Genomic DNA, 21,595 nt, shown 5'->3' on the forward strand with positions numbered 1-21,595 from the left:
TTTGATTTGTACAGCTCATTCAACATCTTCTCTTTCCCCCTAATGGTCTCCATGTCTCTCTCAGATCCACCTGTCTGAGGGCCTGATCAGTGAGGCAGAGAAGCTGCTCTGTTCCCTGGTCTGCTGGTTTACCGACCGGCAGATCCGCATGCGCTTCATCGAGGGTTGCCTTGACAACCTGGCACACCACAGGTAAGAGGGATATCACACCTGAATCTCGTTGCCTGACCTCTCTCTTCTCTTTATTATTATGCATTATCCATGTATGGCCATGTATATGAATGGATGGATATATAATGTTAACATATGGTCACGTTTATATTTCATTAAATATGATATTATTTGTTCCCTTCTCCTCAGGTCTGTGGTTGTCTCTTTACGACTGCTACCAAAACTTTTCGGCACTTTTCAACAGTTTGGCTCCAGCTATGACACCCACTGGATCACTATGTAGGTGGCACCCCCTTAGGCTGTCAACGGCCTTGAGTGTGTGTGTGTGTGTGTTTGTGTGCGCTTATGTGTGTTTGTATGGGTGTACCTGTCCAGGTAAAAATGTATAGCGTGTGTCTATCTGTCCAGGTAAAATGTGTATGTGGGTGCCTGTACCTTTCCCGGTAATGATGTCTATGCGGGTGTCTATCGGTCCAGGTAACGATGTGTATGCAGGTGTCGGTACCTGTCCGGTTAACGATGTGTGTGTACCTGGCTAATAAAGACGTAAATGTATGTGTGTACCTGTCAAGTTAAAGATGTGGTGTTTATTGTTTTCGGCTTAGGTGGGCGGAGAAGGAATTGCACATGATGAAGTTGTTCTTCGACAACCTGCTGCACTACATCCAGGAGATCCGCGAGCACAGACACAAGTTTGCACTGTGAGTTGAAGTGTGATGAAAGTAACTCCTACCATTATCTCTGATGTGCGTAGATCTTGATGGCATGTATCTCTTGTTTCTGCAGATACAGTCACAGTGCGGAGGTGCAGGTCCGTTTGCAGTTCCTCACCTGTGTCTTTTCCACCCTGGGATCTCCAGATCACTTCAGTAAGACCACTGCCTCCACCTGCACCTCCTGCACTCAAGTCATGAACCACACGCTTCTTTCCATCCCAATGTGCCTTTCAAAGTAAAAGCCCACCTGGAACAGTTTTGGAGAAGCCACACTTACTATTTTCCTTTCCCATGGCTAGTCATTTAGCAGACAACCTAATCCAAAGCAACTAGGGGAATTCAGATACATGTCATTAAGGAGCAGGTAGGAGTTAAGGGACATCTAGCTCAGACATTCTGGTTCGAACCAAGGACCTTTCAGCTGGGAGTTAAACACCCTTACCATCACACCAAGACCTTTTGAGTTGGTATCCCCTTATTAGATTGTGCATGTTAGCGAACTCTCCTTAAGCCCACCAGTCTGCAGATACCAAGCTGCTGCTCTGAGCTGTTGTCTCTATCCTCTCTCTAAACGTATCAACGTTCTCGAAACCAAAAGCTTAAACAAAAGCCTGTTCATCAAGTCTCTGGCTGTTTGTGATTTTGATTCCCAGAACCTAGTCTCGTCGCCAGGTCAGATTTCAGATTCAGTAGCTGACCCATGTAACATGACCCCTCCCCTCCGAACAAGTGTGTGTGTGTGTGTGTGTGTGTGTGTGTGCGCTCGTTTGTTTATTCTACGGATGACTGCTGGGCTGTATCTAACAACAAAAGGCCATCCCCTGTAACTTTACCCCACCAAAGTGGCTGAGAAGCTGCACCGTTGATGGTCAGCTGAACAGGTTACATCCGGATCGACAGGGAGAGTCCCATGACCAACAGTAGAACAATACTGGAACATTCAAAACAAAAGCTTTTTGTATGGAGTTAGATAACTACCATACAGTGTGCTTAAAGGGTCAGGGTTAGACCCCTTTTGTAGCAGGATAACTTCTGCTTCCACTACGGTGGAACAGTGTTATTAGCGGGAAGCAGAAGACTTCTGGTACTTTTAGAGGATTTCTCCCGTTTAACAACTCGACGCTTTGTCAGCCACTCAAACGATACTTTGAATCTCAACGTGAGAAACAAAGGTCAGATCCGTCAATAAATGCCCCAGTGTAGGTGTGTGTTAATGTTCCCTCCTCGGGAGGTCGGGGGTCACCGGGCGTTAGTGCTGACGGTGCTGTGTGGCGTCCCTCAGGGCTGAGCCTGGAGCAGGTGGACATCCTGTGGCATTGTCTGGTGGAGGACGCCGAGTGCTATGACGACGCGCTGCACTGGTTCCTCAATCAGGTCCGCAGCAAGGACCAGCACGCCATGGGCATGGAGACCTACAAGCACCTCTTCCTGGAGAAGGTGAGGAACACTCACACATACATTGAGTTACCATGGAGACCTACAAGCATCTCTTCCTGGAGAAGGCGAGGAACACACACACACACACACACACACACACACACACACACACACACACACACACACACACACACACACACACACACACACACATTGAGTTACCATGGAGACTTACAAGCACCTGTTCTTGGAGAAGATGAGAAGCGCACACAGGAAGTGATGGCGTTAATGTGCTGTTGGCGTGTTTCCAGATGCCCCAGCTGAAGCCAGAAACCATCAGCATGACAGGACTCAACCTGTTCCAGCACCTTTGCAACCTGGCCCGCCTGGCCACCAGCGCGCTGGACACCAGCGCCAGCTGTGAGGTACGCCCGCACACACTACATGGCAGACACATAGACGTCACATACATGGACAGAAGAACGGACTCATGCAGACTCAAGCTGAAATGCATTCGCAGGAATAAACGCACGCTCACACACCGGCACATGCAATGTCATAAAAGCGCACACAAGAGTACACACGCATGTATATGTGTATCAGAAGTGGTCATCACCCTGGTTCTGTGTCTCCAGCTGTGTGGGATGGACCAGCTGTGGGGCATCGCTCTCAGGGCCCAGTCGGCTGACATCAGCCGAGCCGCCATCCAGTATATCAACTCCTACTACATCAACGGTCAGTCCCCTGCCCTCCATCCTGCTCCAACCCCTCACCTCCATCCTGCTCCAACCCCTCCCCTCCATCCTGCTCAGTCCCCTCACCCTCTGAGACTCGGTCCCCTCACCCTCTGAGACTCGGTCCCCTCACCCTCTGAGACTCAGTCCCCTCTGAGACTCAGTCCCCTCACCCTCTGAGACTCAGTCCCCTCACCCTCTGAGACTCAGTCCCCTCACCCTCTCAGACGCAGTCCCCTCACCTTCTCAGACTCAGTCCCCTCACCCTCTCAGACTCAGTCCCCTCTGAGACTCAGTCCCCTCTGAGACTCAGTCCCCTCACCCTCTCAGACTCAGTCCCCTCTGAGACTCAGTCCCCTCACCCTCTCAGACTCAGTCCCCTCTGAGACTCTGTCCCCTCACCCTCTGAGACTCAGTCCCCTCTGAGACTCAGTCCCGTCACCCTCTGAGACTCAGTCCCCTCTGAGACTCAGTCCCCTCACCCTCTGAGACTCAGTCCCCTCACCCTCTGAGACTCAGTCCCCTCTGAGACTCAGTCCCCTCACCCTCTGAGACTCGGTCCCCTCTGAGACTCAGTCCCCTCACCCTCTGACGCCCCGTGCCCACTACCTCCGTCAGTTGTCCGTTGCCCATTGACTTTGAATGGGGACGGTCGCGCAATGCATTGTGGATCCGTCCGTTGACTTGGAGCGTTTGCCACCGTCAGAAAGTTGAAAAATTTTCAACTTTTTCGGCAGCGACGGTTCCGTCATCCAATCAGATCGCGTATGCAAATTTAAGCACTGTGACGCGACTCGGGCTCTGACGATACTGGAAAGGGGGAAAGCGGGTCTTCTTGCCTCGCAACAAGCAGGAAGAAGCGGGAAGAACCCGGCGAAGCGATTTGATTGGCTGACGGTTGCCTCTGCAAAGACTACTCCCCCATCCGTCAGCCACGCCTTCCCACGTCCGTTGACTGACGGTGCAGTGGGCACGAGGCGTGAGACTCAGTCCCCTCACCCTCTGAGACTCAGTCCGCTCAGCCTGCCTAAGTCTTAGTGCTTACTGCTTGTAAACCTCCTCTCCGTTTTATCATAATGCCTATCATTTTAAACCTCTGACATATTTGGTGTGTGTGCTTGTGCGTGTGTGTCCCACCCAGCTGGTAAGACAGGTCTGGAGAAGGAACAGGAGTTCATTAGGAAGTGCATGGAGAGTCTGCTGAAGGCATCAGCTAACCTGGAGCACCACGCCCACCCCAGCCTAACCAGCATCGAGAGGGGGCTGCTCATGCTCAAAACACACCTGGAGGCCTTCCGACGCAGGTAAACACACTTTTTACCTGCGTCGGTTATAGACACCACGGTGCTGGAGTGTTGTTTTTATAACATGTTTATCATGGTGCTGGAGCGTGGTGTTTATAACGTGTTTATCAAGGGGCTGGAGCCTGTTGTTTATAACATGTTTATCAAGGTGCTGGAGCCTTTTGTTTATAACATGTTTATCATGGCGCTAACATTACTGAGGTCGGCCCTGGGTTGCGTTAGGTTTGCATACCATCTGCGCCAGTGGCAGATCGAGGGGACGGGGATCACCAGCCACCTCAAGGCCCTCAGCGACAAACAGTCTCTGCCTCTCAGGATCGTCTGCCAGCCAGCAGGTCTGCCCGACAAGGTAGGATCACACACAGGTACAGACCAGGTGGGATCACACACAGGTACAGACCAGGTGGGATCACACGCGGGTACAGACCAGGTGGGATCACACACAGGTACACACCAGATGGGATCACACACAGGTACTGACCAGGTGGGATCACACACAGGTACACACCAGATGGGATCACACACAGGTACTGACCAGGTCGGATCACACACAGGTAGAGACAAGGTAGGACACACACACAGGTACAGTCAGACAGGCAGACAGAAGAAAGAACTGGCAGAGAATCGGAAGCTAAATATACATGTACACTATTAAAAACAAGTGGTGTGTGTGTTTGTGTTTGTGTGTGCTCTCCAGATGACCATCGAGATGTACCCTAGTGACCAGGTGGCCGACCTGCGGGCCGAGGTGACCCACTGGTACGAGAACCTGCAGAAGGAGCAGCTGAGCCAGCAGGCCCAGCTGCAGGAGTTTGGCCAGAGCAGCCGCCAGTCTGCAGACTTCCCAGGTCACCTGCCGCCTTAAAAACACAATATACTAACCTTTACCTCTGAGCCTGGCTCAAACTGGGGGCGCTAGTTTGTGGGGGCCTGTGAATGGGTTTCTCCATGGAGGATAGCTGTGGCTTAACCCTGTGCTTTTGTTCTGCAGGTGGCCTGATGGGTCCCGTCCGAATGATCTCCTCTGGACACGAGCTGACCACTGACTATGACGAGAAGACGCTCCACGAGCTGGGCTTCAAAGACATGCAGGTGAGGGTCCACGTCCTTCCATTTCCATTTGGGGAATTTGGCAGGTTTAAGCGACTTCTGATGGGTTCATTTGTCCGAAGAAAGTGAAACAAGAATATTTCGCTGTCAATACAGTATGGATGTTCATAGAACAAGGGCCAAGCACTGGAAGAAGAGCAGCAATATAGTGCTGCCAAGTGACATTCAAAAACGCAATGGCACATGTTTTGCATGTATTTTTTCAGTATATTTGACACTTGGATCAAAATATGATTGGACTTATTTATACCTCATAGGCCTCCCCACCAGGGGTCACAAGGCCAAAAGTGTGTAATGACAATAACTTTCTGTGTGACATGTTTAATGCAGATAGTGATATCTTTTTACCCTGGCCATCCTGCGACAGGTTTGGTCCAACTCGTGCGTCGCGACCCACCGTCTGAGAACCACTTCACCACATTTACGTTGCGACTCATCCCCTCTTCCTCCATGCCTCTGACCCCCCCCCCCCCCCCCCCCCCCTCCAGATGGTGTTTGTGTCCCTGGGGGCCCCGCGGAGGGAGAGGAAAGGCGAGGGGGTGCAGCTGCCTGCCTCCTGCCTGCCCCCTCCCCAGAAGGAGCACATCCCCATGCTGCTGCTCCTGCAGGAGCCCCACCTCACCACCCTGTTCGACCTGCTGGAGATGCTGGCCTGCTTCAAGCCCCCCAGCCCCAATGCAGACGGGGGGCCTGACAGCGCCGACGTGAGTCTGGTTTGGCTGGTGTGTGTGTGAGTGTGTGTGTGTGTGTGTTTGCGTGTCCGTGCGCGCGCCAACCCTCGGTCTGTCGTGTTATTACATATTTTTTACTATTCTGGTGAGGACTTGGATAGTAGATTGTGAGGACTAACTGTGTGTGTGTTTACTTGTGCAGAGCCTGCTGTGTGAAGAGCTCCACCTCCACGCGGAGAACCTGTCCCGCCGGGTGTGGGAGCTGCTGATGCTGCTGCCCACCTGCCCCAACATGCTGCTGGCCTTCCAGAACATCTCAGACGACACGGTTAGCCTCCTGCCGCTCCTCATTCTACCCATACCTCTTCCTCCTTCATGTCTCCCTCCCTCCCCACTCCTCCTCGTTCTCCTCCTCACCACCACACTGGCAATGCGGGCCATGCATGGGAACAGCGGGGAGAGTTGGCAGGATGGTGGCAAGAAGTTAGCACGATGTGCGCACAATGGTAGCATGATTTAAGCACAATGTTTGTAGGTCGGGCTGCTCAAGAAGCGGTCGTTTTATGGGAATAAAATAGTGTCAATCTGTAAGCAATTCCTGAGGAGGTGGATCTTTTTCCAGGGACATTTTCTATTTCTTTAATGCAGTAATAAAGTGTGTGTTTTAAAATACTATTTCAAGCTAACTTTCAGACATTTTCTTTGTGTGTGTTTCAGAGTGGGGAGGCTCTGTCCTGGAAGGACCTACTGAGGATCAGGAGTCCCCACAAGCTGCTGTACGCCTTAGAGATCATCGAGGCGCTGGGCAAGCCCAACCGACGCATCCACCGGGAGTCCACGGTAGGCAACGTTACACACCATTCACCTGGTCCATCCACGGTACTCATTACTCACCATGCACCTAGTCCCCCCACAGAGTCCACGGTACACAACATTACACACCATTCACCTGGTCTATCCACAGAGAGCCCACGGTACACAACATTACACAACATTACACACAATTCACCTGGTCTATCCACAGAGCGCCCACGGTACACAACATGACACACAATTCACCTGTTCTATCCACACAGTCCACGCTACACAACATTATACACCATTCACTCGTTTAATCTGTAACAAAAGCTCCATATAGTATGCATATCAAATACATTGTTTCTCAATAAAAAGTGTCCCTTGCCCAGACACTGACAGACTGTCCTGTATCTGATGGGTCTGTCTGTCCTCTCATCCTACAGGGCAGCTACAGTGACCTGTACCCTGACTCCGACGACTCTAGTGAGGACCTGATAGAGAACAGCAAAAACTCATGGAGCTGCAAGGTACCCAGCCTCGACTCACATCACTATCAATGATCACAATGTTCTGCTGTTGATAGTACTGGACATGATTTCATGGTTTGCCAACTCCTCTCCTGCCCCACCCTCCCTCTCTCTGCACCTTCCTCCTCCCCCTCACCTATCTCACCCCTCACCTCTCTCCTATTCGTCCTCCCACATCTCTCTAACCTCCTCCTCCTCTCCTTACAACACGTATTCTCCTCCTCCAGTTCGTGTCGTCCGGAGGTCTTCAGCTGCTCCTGGAGATCTTCAACTCGGCCATCCTGGAGCCACGGGACAACGAATCCTGGACCGTGGTGAGGCCAGAGGACAGGAGCCATGTTCTCTTTCAACTGATCTGGGTCTAGGTAGCCCGGCAGTCCTGTACAGCACGAGGATGTTGTAGGACATGCTTGGTCATTAAAACTACCATTTCAGTCTCTGCTGCAGTGACAGCTTTGACTGCTGTTAGGAAGCACGACTTTTCTTATTGCTGTGACATAGGAGGCGTCCACACAGGTTCACCAAGGTTTTAGCAGCATACCGATTATTGACTCCCTTCCTCTAATCATACCCATACTCTCTCCTCCTTCTATTCCCCCCCCCCCCTCCTCCGCATATCCTCCTCAACCCCCAGTGGCTGCTGGACTGCCTAGCCTGTCTGCTGAAGCTGATCTGCCAGTTTGCGGTGGAGCCGTCAGACCTGGACCTGGCCTACCACGATGTTTTCTCCTGGTCCGGGCTGACCGACAGCCAGCGCAAGCGGCCCTGGCCCGGCAAGTCCCGAAAAGCCACCGGGGAGCACGGCAAGGGCCTCCACATCCCCCGCCTCACCGAGGTAAATGCCCTGCGCCATGCTAACCACCTCACAATATCAGGCGAACAGCGCTAGGTAATAACAGGCAAACAGAGCTGCTAACGTAGCTAGCTACCAACAGAGCTGATGGTAGGCTAACAAAGCCAGTTTCTAACAGAGCTAGCTGCCCACTGGCTGATTAAAGATTACCAGAGCTCACTCCCTAGATACTAACTAACTAGCTATAAACAGGCTAACAGAGCTGCTACCAAAGCGAGCTACTAAAAGATTAACAGAGCTGATAGTAGGCTAACGGGGCTAATTACAGGAAAACAGCTAGATACTGATTATATAATCCTGTTGGGGGATATTTTAAATTGACATTTCCATTGCGGAGCTCAATATGTTGTGTGGGATATTGATGTGTGATGGAGTTGTGGTTGAACCTGGTCCATAGGTGTTCTTGAGCCTGGTCCAAGGCACCAACCTCATCCAGAGACTCATCAATGTGGCCTACACCTACGACAACCTGGCGCACAGGTAACCATGCCTAGCCATGAGCATCACGTATCGTTACGGTAACGATACGTTACGGTAACGAGACGCCACATGTACACATCACTTATCATCGTGGCACCCACACGTCACCATGTTCATCGCCTATCGCCACGGTAACCGAAGGCCGCAGTACACGTAGTGCCTCACTGAACGGGGGCCCCGACATCACCAATGTTGACCCATGTTGACGCCTTGTTTATTTGTTGTTGTGTCCCCCAGGGTCCTAAAGGCTCAGTCTGACCATCGTTCCCGTCATGAAGGTAAGAGCTTCCCTCTCAGGTTCTCCTTTCAGCTCAACCTCCCCCCCCCCCCCCCCAGAGAACTAACGGTCTCCCACTCTCCCTGGCTCCCGGCAGTGACCCACTACTCCATGTGGCTGATGGTGAGCTGGGCCCACTGCTGCTCCCTGGTCAAGTCCAGCCTGGCGGACAGCGAGCACCTCCACGACTGGCTGCGCAAACTCACCCTGCTGGTCCCTGAGGTGGGGAAAACACACACACACACACACACACACACACACACACACACACACACACACACACACACACACACACACACACACACACACACACACTCTGTCTCTGTCTCACTGTTTGTATGTTTGTGTGTGTGTGTGTAGCCGGCTGTGAGACATGAGGCATGTAACGGGCTGTACAAGCTGTCTCTATCGGGCCTGGAGGGAGGAGAGTCCATCAACAGGTCCTTCCTGCTGCTGGCCGCCTCCACCCTGCTCAAGTTCCTCCCCGACGCCCAGGCCCTCAAACCACTCAGGGTAGGACGCTTTGTCTCTCTGTCTTTGTCTCTCTGTCTTTTTCTGTCTCTTTCAATGTGTCTGTTTGTCTCTCTAACGGTTTAACTCTCTGTGTGGCTTTATCTCTGTGTCTCTCTCTGTCTGGCTCTTCCCTGTCTCTAGTTGCACATTTGTCTTTATTTCAGTTTATGTCTCTCTCTGTCTCCCATTCTGCCTTTGTCTCACTACGTCTCTTTCCCCTGATTCTCTCATATGACTTTCGCTATCTCCCCTGCCTGTTTTTCTTTTCTCCTCCAGTCTCTTTATAACGCTCCCTCTTTCTGTCGCTCTCTCTCCCTCGCGGTCAGCTATGAATCATGGTCACTATCCTGTCACCTTAGTCTCCTGTGTCGCAGGGCTCCAGGGAATAGTCCCAGTGACCTGAGGCTCACTCTAGCTGTTGTGTCTTCAGATGGAGGACTTTGAGGAGGAGCCCATTCTGAGGACGGGCTGTAAGGAGTACTTCTGGCTCCTCTGTAAACTCATCGATAACATCCACGTGAAGGACGCCAGCCAGGTAGGATGCCTCATCCACCCCCCCGCCGCCACCTCCTGTTTAATAAAGCCCCCTGTTCATGTCCCCTGTTGTCCCATTTGATCCCCATGGTTACTGTTTACTTGCTTACTGCACTGGCCTGTCAATTCCTGTAGTTTATATCACCTGTTCACTACCTGTTGATTACTGATCTCCATGGTTACCCTCTACCTGTTTAACCACAGACTACTCTGCTGGACCTGGATGCGTTGGCCCGGCACCTGGCCGACTGCATCAGGACGTAAGAATATTCACCTCTCCTCCTTCTCACCCCCTCCTCTTCCTCACCAACATGCTTCCCCCCCCTCTTCCTCACCAAATCCTCCTCTTCCCCCCACCCCTACAGATGGTGAACGGATATTTAGTTTAGTAAGATTTAGGTGAGTTAGATTTAGGTGAGTTAGATTTAGGTGAGTTAGATTTCGGTGAGTTAGATTTAGTTGAGTTAGATTTAGTTTAGCTAGATTTAGTTTCATGTCTTAATGAACCCGTCCTCCCTCCCCAGGCGGGAGATCCTGGACCAGCAGGACGGCGCCATCGAGGACGACGGGCTCACGGGCCTCCTGCGCCTCGCCACCAGCGTGCTGAAGCACAAGCCCCCCTTCAAGTTCTCGCGGGAGGGCCAGGAGTTCCTGCGGGACGTACACAACCTGCTGTTCCTGCTGCCCAGCCTGGCCGACCGCGCCCAGCCCAAGTGCAAGTCCCACTCCGCGCGCGCCGCCGCCTACGACCTGCTGGTGGAGACGGTGAAGGGCTCTGTGGAGAACTACCGGCTGCTCCACAACTGGGTCATGTCCCAGCACATGCAAGGTGAGCCCCCCCCCCCCCACACACACACACACCCTCAGAAAATGATCCCAGATGGATTTGGGTGTCACAGTGGAAGTAGAGGATGGTGCTAGAACTGTAAGAAAGCCTGTTTGTCACATGAGTTATAACAGCTTTCATACAGTGGTTAGACATTATTGATATGAACAACTCCCGGTTGCACCCAAGCCACTAGAAGCTATACTCTGAGCTGTTTGATGTAAGAATATCCGATTAGAGATTAGCTGGCTGGATACTAGCAGGGACATTGCCTAGCATGCTGTCTGGTCAGAATGCAGGCTGGTGGTCATTGAGTGTACCGTGTGTCTGCAGCCTCCCACGCGCCCTACAAGTGGGACTACTGGCCCCACGAGGACGTGCGCGCCGAGTGCCGCTTCGTGGGCCTCACCAACCTGGGAGCCACCTGCTACCTGGCCTCTACCATCCAGCAGCTCTACATGATCCCAGAGGCCCGCCAGGCCATCTTCACCGCCAAGGTACCCCCACTGCTACCATCACCATACTGTGACACTGGAACCACAACCTTACTGTTGCATTACTGTAACCATGACCTTACTGTTGCATTACTGTAACCATGACCTTACTGTTGCATAGGGCTGGGCGATATGGACAAAATCACGATATGAGTAATTTTATATCACGATATGGATATATATATCACGATATGGTATTTTTGAAGTAAATTAAAATAATAAATGGCTTAAAATAACCATACTTCACATTTGATCAGTTTTTTATTTTATTTTGAACTTGAATTTCCATGCTTACAAAGGAGTAAGTAGCAACAAACTGTCATTAACTGCAGTGTCATATAGTGCAAACATCTTGTAAACATTGAACTGTTTTTTCAATACAAATAACATTTTATTTTAAAGGTGTGCTTCACACCTGCCTGGCTGTCAGTCAGTGCAGTGTAATATAAAATAAAAATCACAGCATCACACAAATATTATAAATACTAATTATACACTTATAAAATAAAGTTATGTGCTGTGCAAATAGCTGGTGGTAAAAATAGAACTGTTTCTTCAATACAAATGAGATTTTCTTTCAAGTTAACAGGTGAGTCTCACACCTGCCTTGCCTCAGTCAGTGCAGTGCAATATAACATTTTTTTTTTTTTTTTTTTTTTTTCTCTCGGTATAAAGGATATGGCCAAATCTCTCCCGGTAGACACTTTCATATCGTCCACGGTATGATATCGCCATATCGCCCAGCCCTACTGTTGCATTACTGTAACCATGACCTTACTGTTGCATTACTGGAACCATGACCTTACTGTTGCATTACTGTAACCATGACCTTACCGTGACATTACTGGAAGCATGACCTTATTGTTACATTACTGTAACCATGACCTTACTGATACCGTTACTATGGTACTGTTGTTACTTTTATTACTGTAACTGTTTCCATGAGCATACTATTACATTACTATGACCATACTGTTAGATTACTGTTACCATGAACATGTAACATTACTGTTATCATGACAAAACGGTTGCATTACTTTAACCATACTGTGGTACTTGACAATACTGTTACAATCAGGTTACTGTCACCATGCGCATTCTCTTGCATGATAATACTGCTACATTACTGTTAACAAGACCATCCTCCTGTCACACTACTGTTACGGTAACCATTACCATACTGCTATATGACTTACCATGACGATGGACTGCGTTCATATGTTACATTGCTGTTACGTTACATTTGGTGAAACAGCGGTGCAGCGATTTACGCTATATTCTCACGTGTCGTCTTATCTCTTGGCCTTCAGTACGCCGAGGACATCAAACACAAGACCACCCTGCTGGAGCTACAGAAGATGTTCACCTATCTCATGGTCAGTAACACACACACACACTGGCTCACACGCAAACACTGACTCCCTCAATCTCTCTCTCGTTCACCCACTCTCTGCTGGATGCGTCTCTGTGCGTGTGTGCAGGAGAGCGAGAGGAAGGCCTACAACCCACGCCCGTTCTGTAAGACCTACACCATGGACAAGCAGCCTCTGAACACCGGGGAGCAGAAGGACATGACAGAGTTCTTCACCGACCTCATCACCAAGATAGAGGAGATGTCCCACGACCTGGTACGCCCACACCCTGTCCCTTTTAATGTAGGAGATGCTCATTGGACCACTATATGAGTAAATGTATACATATGGGTTGGTTACCCTTTAAAGTCCTCATACCGCATCATCGATGCAAGTCCATTGGACATGTAAACCTTGCTCCCATCTGTTGTGACTCATGGATTAAGGTGTAATTCAAAGATACATAGAGGGAAAATATTCCTTATTCGTCATTGCGTAAGTACGATACACAAAATCAGATATAGCTGGATATAAAACAATATATTGGTGACGAAAGGACGAGGCTGTCACTATGACACCTGTTTAACCCTAACGAATGAATGAATTTGTGATGAACCAATGATCCCGTGTTTAGACCGACCTAACGAGGTGTGCTGCTTCCTCCTTCAGAAAAACACGGTGAAGACTCTGTTTGGAGGCGTCATCACCAACAACGTGGTCTCCCTGGTGAGCACAACATTCACCTAGAGGTCTCATTGGATCTGTGACTCCATTGAACCCTTTTCAGCTGCACTCTGTTAGAATAATATAAACCACAATCGTTGTAAGAGGTGATTTTTTTTAGAGCTTTTTGAGAGCTTTACATAGTGAGTCTTGGGGGATATAACGCCTCATCCACGAGCAGTATGTAGCAACCCCCTCGGTGACGCACGTTCATCCCAGCGAGCGGTGGGGACATCCTTGAACAAGGTGCCTCACCCTCCACCTGCTGACTCTGTATCCAGTGCTCAGCGCCCAAGTTGCTTTGGATGAAAATCTCTGTCAGCCGACAAAAGTAAAGTTATAGACTAGAACTTAATTTAGTGTTCAGCTCTAAATCAGTGCCACTGACTCGGTGCTCGTTGATGTTCTCAACCCATCAGAAAGGTTGTACGGTTGTCCTGGAGGCTAAGGTTGTAACTGTTCCTCTGGCCTCCTCCAGGACTGCGACCACGTCAGCCAAACGGCGGAGGAGTTTTACACGGTGCGGTGCCAGGTGGCGGACATGAAGAACATCTACGTGAGTCTTCTGCTTCCTTTGCTACAGATAATCGGTGTTGGAATAATCCTGGACTCCCTAACCCCTACCTGCCTATCCTTAATGACATGATTCTGAATTCACTGCAAGTCGCCTTGGATAAGTGTGACTGAGTAAATAGAAACATACCCGGTATGGTCCCCTTCTCACAACTTGGTGCACAGTGAGTTGACCTTACAACACAACCACCTTGATTATCGCGAGGCCGTCAGCCGTAGAGAGGGGAACTCTAGTCTTCAGACCTCTGACACTAACCACGCAGGGATGGGGGCTTTTGGGGGTCTGCAGGAGTCTCTGGACGAGGTGACCATCAAAGACACCCTGGAAGGAGACAACATGTACACCTGCTCCCAGTGTGGCAAGAAGGTCCGCGCAGAGAAGAGGTCAGTGTTGTTAGGAAATAAAGAAATGCACATTATGATACAATTGAAAGTGGATTCACAGTTTGATTGGGGACTCTAAAGAGTGATAGTATGTTGTATAATGGGTTATAATTAGGGCTGTCAAACGATTACATTTTTTATTCGCGATTAATTGCATAGTATTGGTGAGATAACTCACTATTAATCAAACTTTTCAAATACTATTTTAAATCCAATCCAACTAAAGTTAAATGAGATAATCAAATGGAATGACACATTATCATTTATACCAAATGTACTTGATAAGCAAAAACTAGACCAAGTGATTTTGAGGGAGTGTTATTGACTCCCGTAGTGTGGGTTGAATATGAAACTTGCATCTTGGGATTTGTAAACAGGCAATTACTTAGTACAATTGTAAACCAACAGTTACTACAAGTGTAGTTAGAATAAAATAAGTGGCACCACAGATTTGGAAATTGTCACTTACTGCAAGTGTATTTGAATGTAAAGTAAGTGGAACTAAAAATAAAAATGAATTCTGATTTGACTGTTGACATTCTGTGAGAAAAAATCGTCCAAAATCACAGTAAAAAAAAAAGTGACAATCGTTAGTATGTTGTGAGTATTTGGTGTTATGTGTTTAGAATGTGAAACCCTGTAATACAATTATCGCAGGTTCGTTATCAATCTCTATTCCCTCTCTCTCCTGGTCTTGTCTATTGACTCTGATGGTCTCTCTACCACCAGGCCTAGTCCGTTATCTCTCTCTATTCCCTCTTTCTCCTGATCTTGTGTATTTACTCTGATGGTCTCTCTACCACCAGGCCTAGTCTGTTATCTCTCTCTATTCCCTCTCTCTCCTGGTCTTGTCTATTGACTCTGGTCTCTCCACAACACCCAGGGCGTGTTTCAAGAAGCTCCCTCGCATCCTGAGCTTCAACACGATGCGCTACACCTTCAACATGGTGACCATGATGAAGGAGAAGGTCAACACCCACTTCTCCTTCCCGCTGCGCCTCAACATGACCACCTACACCGAGGACTTCCTCATGGGCAAGGGGGACCGCAAGGAGGGTGGGTCTCGCTGCATGAGGTCATGAACTGAATGAGGTCATGAACAGAATGAGGTCATGAACTGAATTTGGTCATGAACTGAATGAGGTCATGAACTAGGTCATGAACTAAATGTCGTCATGAACCGAATGGCGTCGTGAACCGAATGGCGTCATGAACCGAATGGCGTCATGAACCGAATGGCGTCATGAACCGAATGGCGTCGTGAACCGAATGGCGTCGTGAACCGAATGACGCCATGAACCGGATGACATCATGAACTGATAGACGTCATGTGCTGCATGACCAAATGCCAAATGCAGTTGATAAGTAATAGTCAGAATGATTTAATGAACTGATTGAGGTCAATTGCTTTATGATGTCATGAACCTAAGGACAAAGTGAACTGAATGACTTCATCAGCTGCATGACATCATGTTCTCCATGACATCATGAGACGCATGGCTGAATGAAGTGAATGATTTAAGGATCTGCATGATTTAATGCAGATCCTAATGAGGATAACTGAGGATAACTAATGAGGTAATCACCTGCGTGATTCAATTAGCTGCATGACGTATTGAACTGATGGACATAATGAACTGAATGGCGTTATGTGCTGTGTAATGTAATGAGCTGAATGACCTCATGAACTAACGCAAATGAACTGCCTGACGTAATGAATGAGGTCCTGTACGGCAGGCTCCCGGGAGGAGGGCGAGGCCAAGGGGGCGGAGAGCTACGAGTACGACCTGATCGGCGTCACAGTGCACACAGGCACGGCAGACGGTGGCCATTACTACAGCTTCATCAGGGACATTGTGAACCCCCACGCCTACAAAAACAACAAGTGGTGAGTGGAACCCAGAACAGAACCTGATCTGAGAGCTTTTATAGCCTGTTCCCCGACCCGGAGGTCCGGACCTAGGTGGAGGCAACCTGATCTGCAGATGGCGTTCTGGGAGAGGGCTGACCTTAGAGTTATAGATAATTGATAATATTTTCTTATTAAGGTCCTGTATTGACCAATAAATTAGGAATAAAGGTGGCCTTTTGCCATCTAACCACAGCAAAAGGACTTGTGGTAGCGTTGTGACCACATTTGAATGAATCAGTACTCCATTAAAGATGAACTGAACTGAAATTTGAAGTTTAGTTTATATAACCGATGTATTGTCTGCCTTCTCATTGGTACAATAACTAAAAATGGCTGAACTTGCTAAAAGGAATAAAAATGTACGGTGAAAGTGTTAATGTTACGGGGCGCCGCCGGGTTGGATTTCAACATCAGCTACGTCACTGGCATGCTAACCTACTGCTACTCTGTGGCTCTAGCAGCCACGGGAGGTAATGAGTCAGACTCTGAGGCTCGCTGAAATGGCTATGGAAAAGCAAACAACCAGGTCTACAGGAGGATCATACTGCATTGCCCCTGGCTGCAGTAATGAATTATATAGGGCCAAGGCAGCTGGGGGGATCATACATTTCCACAGGCTACCTTTGAATGGGAAACCAGCCCTTAATAGATGGCTTGCAGCCTTAAAACTGGCTAACCCTCCGATAGCCCCTGTCATGTCAATCTCCACAAGCTAGCACTCCAACCATAAAGTGTATAAACTATAACTCAGACGATATAACAGCTTCCAACATGTTTCCAAGCTGCTAATTAAACCACGGCGGGTCTGCAAACAGAAGTTCCACAAATGTCCCTTTCTACTCACCCTGATGTTCGCCGACTAGTCGGCCAGAAAATAATCCTCCAACATCCACCTAAAGTAAACGTGACACTCGTGAATCCGGCTCGCATCTATTGCCCTCCGTGGGTGTATCTCCCAAAGTACGTCTAACATGTCTTTCAGGCCCCGTCCACACGGAGCCGATTTTTTTGTTGAAACCATGTCCAAGGGTGGTTTCAAATAAAACCGGACCTATGCGGTTTCGTGTTAGGATTCGTGTGGACGCCTGAAGAGACGTTAGAGTTGCGTTGAAAGTTACTTTTTTTTTGTATTATTTTTGTAGCTTTAATTACAATTGGTCAATTTAATTACTAACTGTACATTAAAAAGTATTTCTACTCAATCTGAAAGGTATAATTTGCTATCTCCTCCTCAACTTGAATGTTAGTATACAGCGCGCAGTCTTGATGCGCTCCACTTTTTTTTGTTGAGAACCAGCGACTTGAACATGTAGGTAATACAGCGTTTGTACAGTTCGATGCGTTTTTGCAATGAGTCCGTCTTTTCTGAGATATTACTGAAACGCATCAAAGGAAAACGGAGGGGGAAAGATCGTTTTCGAAGGTAGAGCTGGAGCCTGAAATTGATCCCTCTCCACCGGGTGTTAGTCGGACACTACAGGCATGTCCCTCACAGGCTCAAACACGTAACCAGACATATTAAAATCACTATTTTCCACCGTGGACTTAAGAAGTCGTTCACGTGTCTGCAGCAACAATCGAGTCCTACCATGCCAGTGACGTCATCGAAAATGTCGGCGCTCTAATACCAACAGACCCATTTTCTTTTGTTGCTAAAAAAAAGCTCTATATAGACATAACTAACTTTTCAGTTCAGTTCATCTTTAATGAACGACAGTATCTAATAAAATGATTGACAACTATGTTGTTCCAGGTACTTGTTCAACGACGCAGAGGTGAAGCCCTTCGACTCTGCCCAGCTGGCGTCTGAATGTTTTGGTGGAGAGATGACTGTGAGTGTTCCTGCATGAAACTGTTGGGATTGGTCATGTTAAGTCTAACTTGTAAAGCTAAAGCTAACCTGTCCGGTTGGTTTTTTTTCAGACAAAAACGTATGACTCTGTCACCGACAAATTCATGGACTTCTCCTTCGAGAAGGTGAGGAGGAGCTTCTTTGGGCGTGTGGGTTTCTGGGGGACGTTTGGATGGAGTCATTTAGCAGGCCACACTTTAATCCAGAGACTTAAAGTGAGGTGGAGAACAATCAAAGCATTCAGTCACAATGGAGTAGCTGGAAAAACGACCTCATTTGAAAAGACAAACTGGCCAAATTCTTGAGTAGCAAGAGGATGGTTGATTTTCCACAATTTAGCTCAATAGAGTGAGTAAGAGGTGAGCAGATGTTTAGAGTAAGGAATTGGGAGTAGGAGCACACTATAAGATTAAGTGGATATTGTAAGACTAGGGAGGAGAGGAGATGGTGAGATAAAGTGGAGTAGACTGTAAGAAGGAGCAGGGAGAAGGAGGAGAGGAGAATGTGAGAAGAAGTGGCAGAGGAGGATGGGAATAAGGTTTGTGTGTGTGTGTGTGTGTGTGTGTGTGTGTGGTTCCAGACCCACAGTGCCTACATGCTCTTCTACAAGAGAGTGGAGTTAGAGGAGGAGAATGGAAAAGACTTCAGCTTTGACGTCTCTCCAGATCTCCTGGAGGTGAGCTGAGGCTTTTATGTTAAACGTCCTTAATATTCAAACAAAATGTCATGTTTCCTCTTGAGAAACAGTCCAATTACCATGCAGTACTGCAGTAGGATTTTGGTCCACAGAATACTTTCTGATGAAATGTTCTTAATAATATTTGTATTTTATAAACTTTTCCTGCAGTGGATTTGGCAAGACAACATGCAGTTTCTCCAGGATAAGAACATATTTGAGCACACATATTTTGGGTAGGTGACAAAATTTGGATTGTAGAATGATTTCAATTCAAATTGGGCTGTGTGGTTACATTGTATGTTGTCTCCGCAGCTTTATGTGGCAGCTCTGCAGTAGCATTCCCAGCACTTTACCAGACCCTAAAGCCATCTCCCTGATGACCTCCAAGGTGAGACGGACCCCAAACACACACACGATACTCTGCTGAGGGTAGCGTTGTGTCTTCACAAAACACAAGCACAAACAGCTAAGGTTAGCTCACAGTCCGGTCAAAACATGCATGGCTAAAGTTAGCTGTGTAGCTCCCTCACAAAACACAAACACTAAAGAGCTAAGGTAAGCCCATAGTCATCACAAAACCCCTACACCGCTATGTTTGCGGATAGTCAAAACAAAAACACTAATCATCAATACGGTAGGGCAAAATCTGGCCTTACCCCCTCTACTGAACACACCTAATCTCCGAAGTCTCCAAATTGAATAGATATGTCTTGACGGTGTTCACCATGACATCAGTGTAACGTTGTTGTCCTTCCTGTTGGTTCCCAGCTCAGCACGTCGTTTGTACTGGAGACGTTTATCCACTCCAAAGAGAAGGTAGGCGGAGAGGCTGTCACGAAAGCTGCTGTTGTGTTGGTAGTTGTTGTTCTAGTAGCAGTTGTTGTGCACGCCTGTTTGTAGTGCAGGTGCGTTTCAATGGTAACGTATTGATTGTGATCCCCAGCCCACTATGCTACAATGGATCGAACTCCTCACCAAACAGTTCAACAACAGCCAGGCAGCCTGCGAGGTGACAGACCCATAAACACACACACTACATTACACTACACACATGTGCACTGAATTATTTATTATTAATATTATTACTCATCAACTTCTCTCTCTTCAACTATGGTTCTTGTTCTGTGCTCCAGTGGTTTTTGGACCGCATGGCTGATGACAACTGGTGGCCCATGCAGATCCTCATCAAGTGTCCCAACCAGATCGTCAGACAGGCAAGTCACACACACTCACACACGTCTTTATCCCGCTCATCTTGTATCTCTCTTTCATGACACCACTCTTGCACTCGCGCTCAATCACTCACACACTCACAAACTCACACACTCATTCTCACACACACACACACACCGCTAACGTCCTGTTGGGGGGGTGTTGCAGATGTTCCAGAGGCTGTGTATCCATGTGATCCAGCGGTTGCGGCCGGTCCACGCCCACCTGTACCTGCAGCCTGGCATGGAGGACGGGTAGGTCCTCCGCCTTCACCCTGGTCCCGCCCACCTCTCACACCATCAGCTTTACTCTGCTTCTTTATTAGACGACACTGGTGGCAAAATTATAAAAATATTTCTATATACGCAATGAAAAATGTCCATGTAAAACGAAATGTGAACAAAGGCATTTATAAATATATATAAACATGTGTATCAACTTTTTCTTCTTGCCGTTTGTATTCGATTCTGGAACAGATGAATCATAATTGAACCTCCCCTCGCTCTCGCACTCTCTCTCTTTTCCTTTCTTTTCTCTCTCCTCTCCTCTCTCCTATTTCTCTCATCTCTCTTTTCTCTTTTCCCTCTCTCTCTTGTCTCTCTCTCTCCCTCTCCCTCCCTCCCTCCCTCTCCCAGGTCTGATGACATGGACGGGCCTGTGGAGGACATGGGCAGCCGCTCGTGTGTGACGCGCTTCGTCAAGACGCTGCTGTCCATCATGGAGCACGGCGTGAAGCCGCACAGCAAGCACCTCACCGAGTACTTTGCTTTCCTGTACGAGTTCGCCAAGATGGGGGAGGAGGAGGTACAGTACTGTCAGCACCGTAGACACGAGTACAGACTACTGCTGGCACTTAGGATGTTGATCTAGCATGCAGCCTTTCCGTTGTACGTCATATTCCAGAGTCTTCGACTTGCCTGTTAATAAATATGAGTAAATGTAGAGCTGTGTTTTTCCTGGATGCACTTTAAAGTTTACATTTCTCATCAGATTTCAATAAGTCGTTTTTATGTTCATGTTAAATAATACTATATATATGTATATGATAATGATCACCTTATTTGTATTCTAGGCTAAATATGGCTAATATGTTAAATAAGCGCCTACCTTCTTCATAATGCCCAAAATGTATTGGTCATTTAGCAGTCACGTGTCATTAAGGAGCTGGTAGGGGGTAGGCGGCGTCATGCTGTAGGATGTTTGTAGGTAGACTGCGGGAATCAAACTCTGAGCAATGACTTTAACACCCTGACCCCACTAGACACCCCATCTTCACCATGCCATTTAAAGTGTCATGTGACTGTACGGTTGAACTCATTTAAACACCGTTCACACAAGTAGAGGGAGAGTATTGAGTGTGTTGAGTTTGTTTGTGTCTACAGAGCCAGTTTCTGCTGTCTCTCCAAGCCATCTCCATCATGGTCCACTTCTACATGGGCACCAAGGGACCAGAGAATGTAAGGAAGATCTGCAACCCTAGCTCTTCGTCGTCAGAAACGCTGAAAACATTGTCACTATGCACA

The 21,595-nt window shown here is 48.2% G+C and overlaps 1 protein-coding gene across 1 annotated transcript in view; it reads left to right on the plus strand.

Moving 5' to 3' along the window:
* The window catches only part of LOC130379156 (ubiquitin carboxyl-terminal hydrolase 34-like), a 52,115-nt gene that overhangs the window by 16,976 nt on the left and 13,544 nt on the right, over nucleotides 1-21,595 (plus strand). Inside the window, exons 17-59 of the mRNA XM_056585811.1 lie at nucleotides 65-192; nucleotides 361-450; nucleotides 777-872; nucleotides 958-1,040; nucleotides 2,170-2,324; nucleotides 2,576-2,689; nucleotides 2,900-2,999; nucleotides 4,140-4,302; nucleotides 4,525-4,651; nucleotides 5,000-5,150; nucleotides 5,294-5,394; nucleotides 5,901-6,116; nucleotides 6,286-6,411; nucleotides 6,801-6,923; nucleotides 7,325-7,408; nucleotides 7,636-7,722; nucleotides 8,043-8,243; nucleotides 8,659-8,741; nucleotides 8,979-9,019; nucleotides 9,116-9,240; nucleotides 9,379-9,531; nucleotides 9,962-10,066; nucleotides 10,270-10,325; nucleotides 10,590-10,894; nucleotides 11,225-11,388; nucleotides 12,696-12,761; nucleotides 12,867-13,013; nucleotides 13,407-13,463; nucleotides 13,939-14,016; nucleotides 14,323-14,417; nucleotides 15,301-15,473; nucleotides 16,155-16,305; nucleotides 18,083-18,161; nucleotides 18,253-18,306; nucleotides 18,762-18,857; nucleotides 19,029-19,093; nucleotides 19,173-19,248; nucleotides 19,629-19,676; nucleotides 19,804-19,869; nucleotides 19,994-20,074; nucleotides 20,241-20,326; nucleotides 20,708-20,876; nucleotides 21,455-21,529. Coding sequence (XP_056441786.1) covers nucleotides 65-192; nucleotides 361-450; nucleotides 777-872; nucleotides 958-1,040; nucleotides 2,170-2,324; nucleotides 2,576-2,689; nucleotides 2,900-2,999; nucleotides 4,140-4,302; nucleotides 4,525-4,651; nucleotides 5,000-5,150; nucleotides 5,294-5,394; nucleotides 5,901-6,116; nucleotides 6,286-6,411; nucleotides 6,801-6,923; nucleotides 7,325-7,408; nucleotides 7,636-7,722; nucleotides 8,043-8,243; nucleotides 8,659-8,741; nucleotides 8,979-9,019; nucleotides 9,116-9,240; nucleotides 9,379-9,531; nucleotides 9,962-10,066; nucleotides 10,270-10,325; nucleotides 10,590-10,894; nucleotides 11,225-11,388; nucleotides 12,696-12,761; nucleotides 12,867-13,013; nucleotides 13,407-13,463; nucleotides 13,939-14,016; nucleotides 14,323-14,417; nucleotides 15,301-15,473; nucleotides 16,155-16,305; nucleotides 18,083-18,161; nucleotides 18,253-18,306; nucleotides 18,762-18,857; nucleotides 19,029-19,093; nucleotides 19,173-19,248; nucleotides 19,629-19,676; nucleotides 19,804-19,869; nucleotides 19,994-20,074; nucleotides 20,241-20,326; nucleotides 20,708-20,876; nucleotides 21,455-21,529 — 4,839 coding nt within the window. The remainder of the gene's footprint in view (nucleotides 1-64; nucleotides 193-360; nucleotides 451-776; nucleotides 873-957; nucleotides 1,041-2,169; nucleotides 2,325-2,575; nucleotides 2,690-2,899; nucleotides 3,000-4,139; nucleotides 4,303-4,524; nucleotides 4,652-4,999; nucleotides 5,151-5,293; nucleotides 5,395-5,900; nucleotides 6,117-6,285; nucleotides 6,412-6,800; nucleotides 6,924-7,324; nucleotides 7,409-7,635; nucleotides 7,723-8,042; nucleotides 8,244-8,658; nucleotides 8,742-8,978; nucleotides 9,020-9,115; nucleotides 9,241-9,378; nucleotides 9,532-9,961; nucleotides 10,067-10,269; nucleotides 10,326-10,589; nucleotides 10,895-11,224; nucleotides 11,389-12,695; nucleotides 12,762-12,866; nucleotides 13,014-13,406; nucleotides 13,464-13,938; nucleotides 14,017-14,322; nucleotides 14,418-15,300; nucleotides 15,474-16,154; nucleotides 16,306-18,082; nucleotides 18,162-18,252; nucleotides 18,307-18,761; nucleotides 18,858-19,028; nucleotides 19,094-19,172; nucleotides 19,249-19,628; nucleotides 19,677-19,803; nucleotides 19,870-19,993; nucleotides 20,075-20,240; nucleotides 20,327-20,707; nucleotides 20,877-21,454; nucleotides 21,530-21,595) is intronic.

Source organism: Gadus chalcogrammus, chromosome 3 (assembly GCF_026213295.1).
Source record: "Gadus chalcogrammus isolate NIFS_2021 chromosome 3, NIFS_Gcha_1.0, whole genome shotgun sequence".
Classification (NCBI taxonomy): domain Eukaryota; kingdom Metazoa; phylum Chordata; class Actinopteri; order Gadiformes; family Gadidae; genus Gadus; species Gadus chalcogrammus.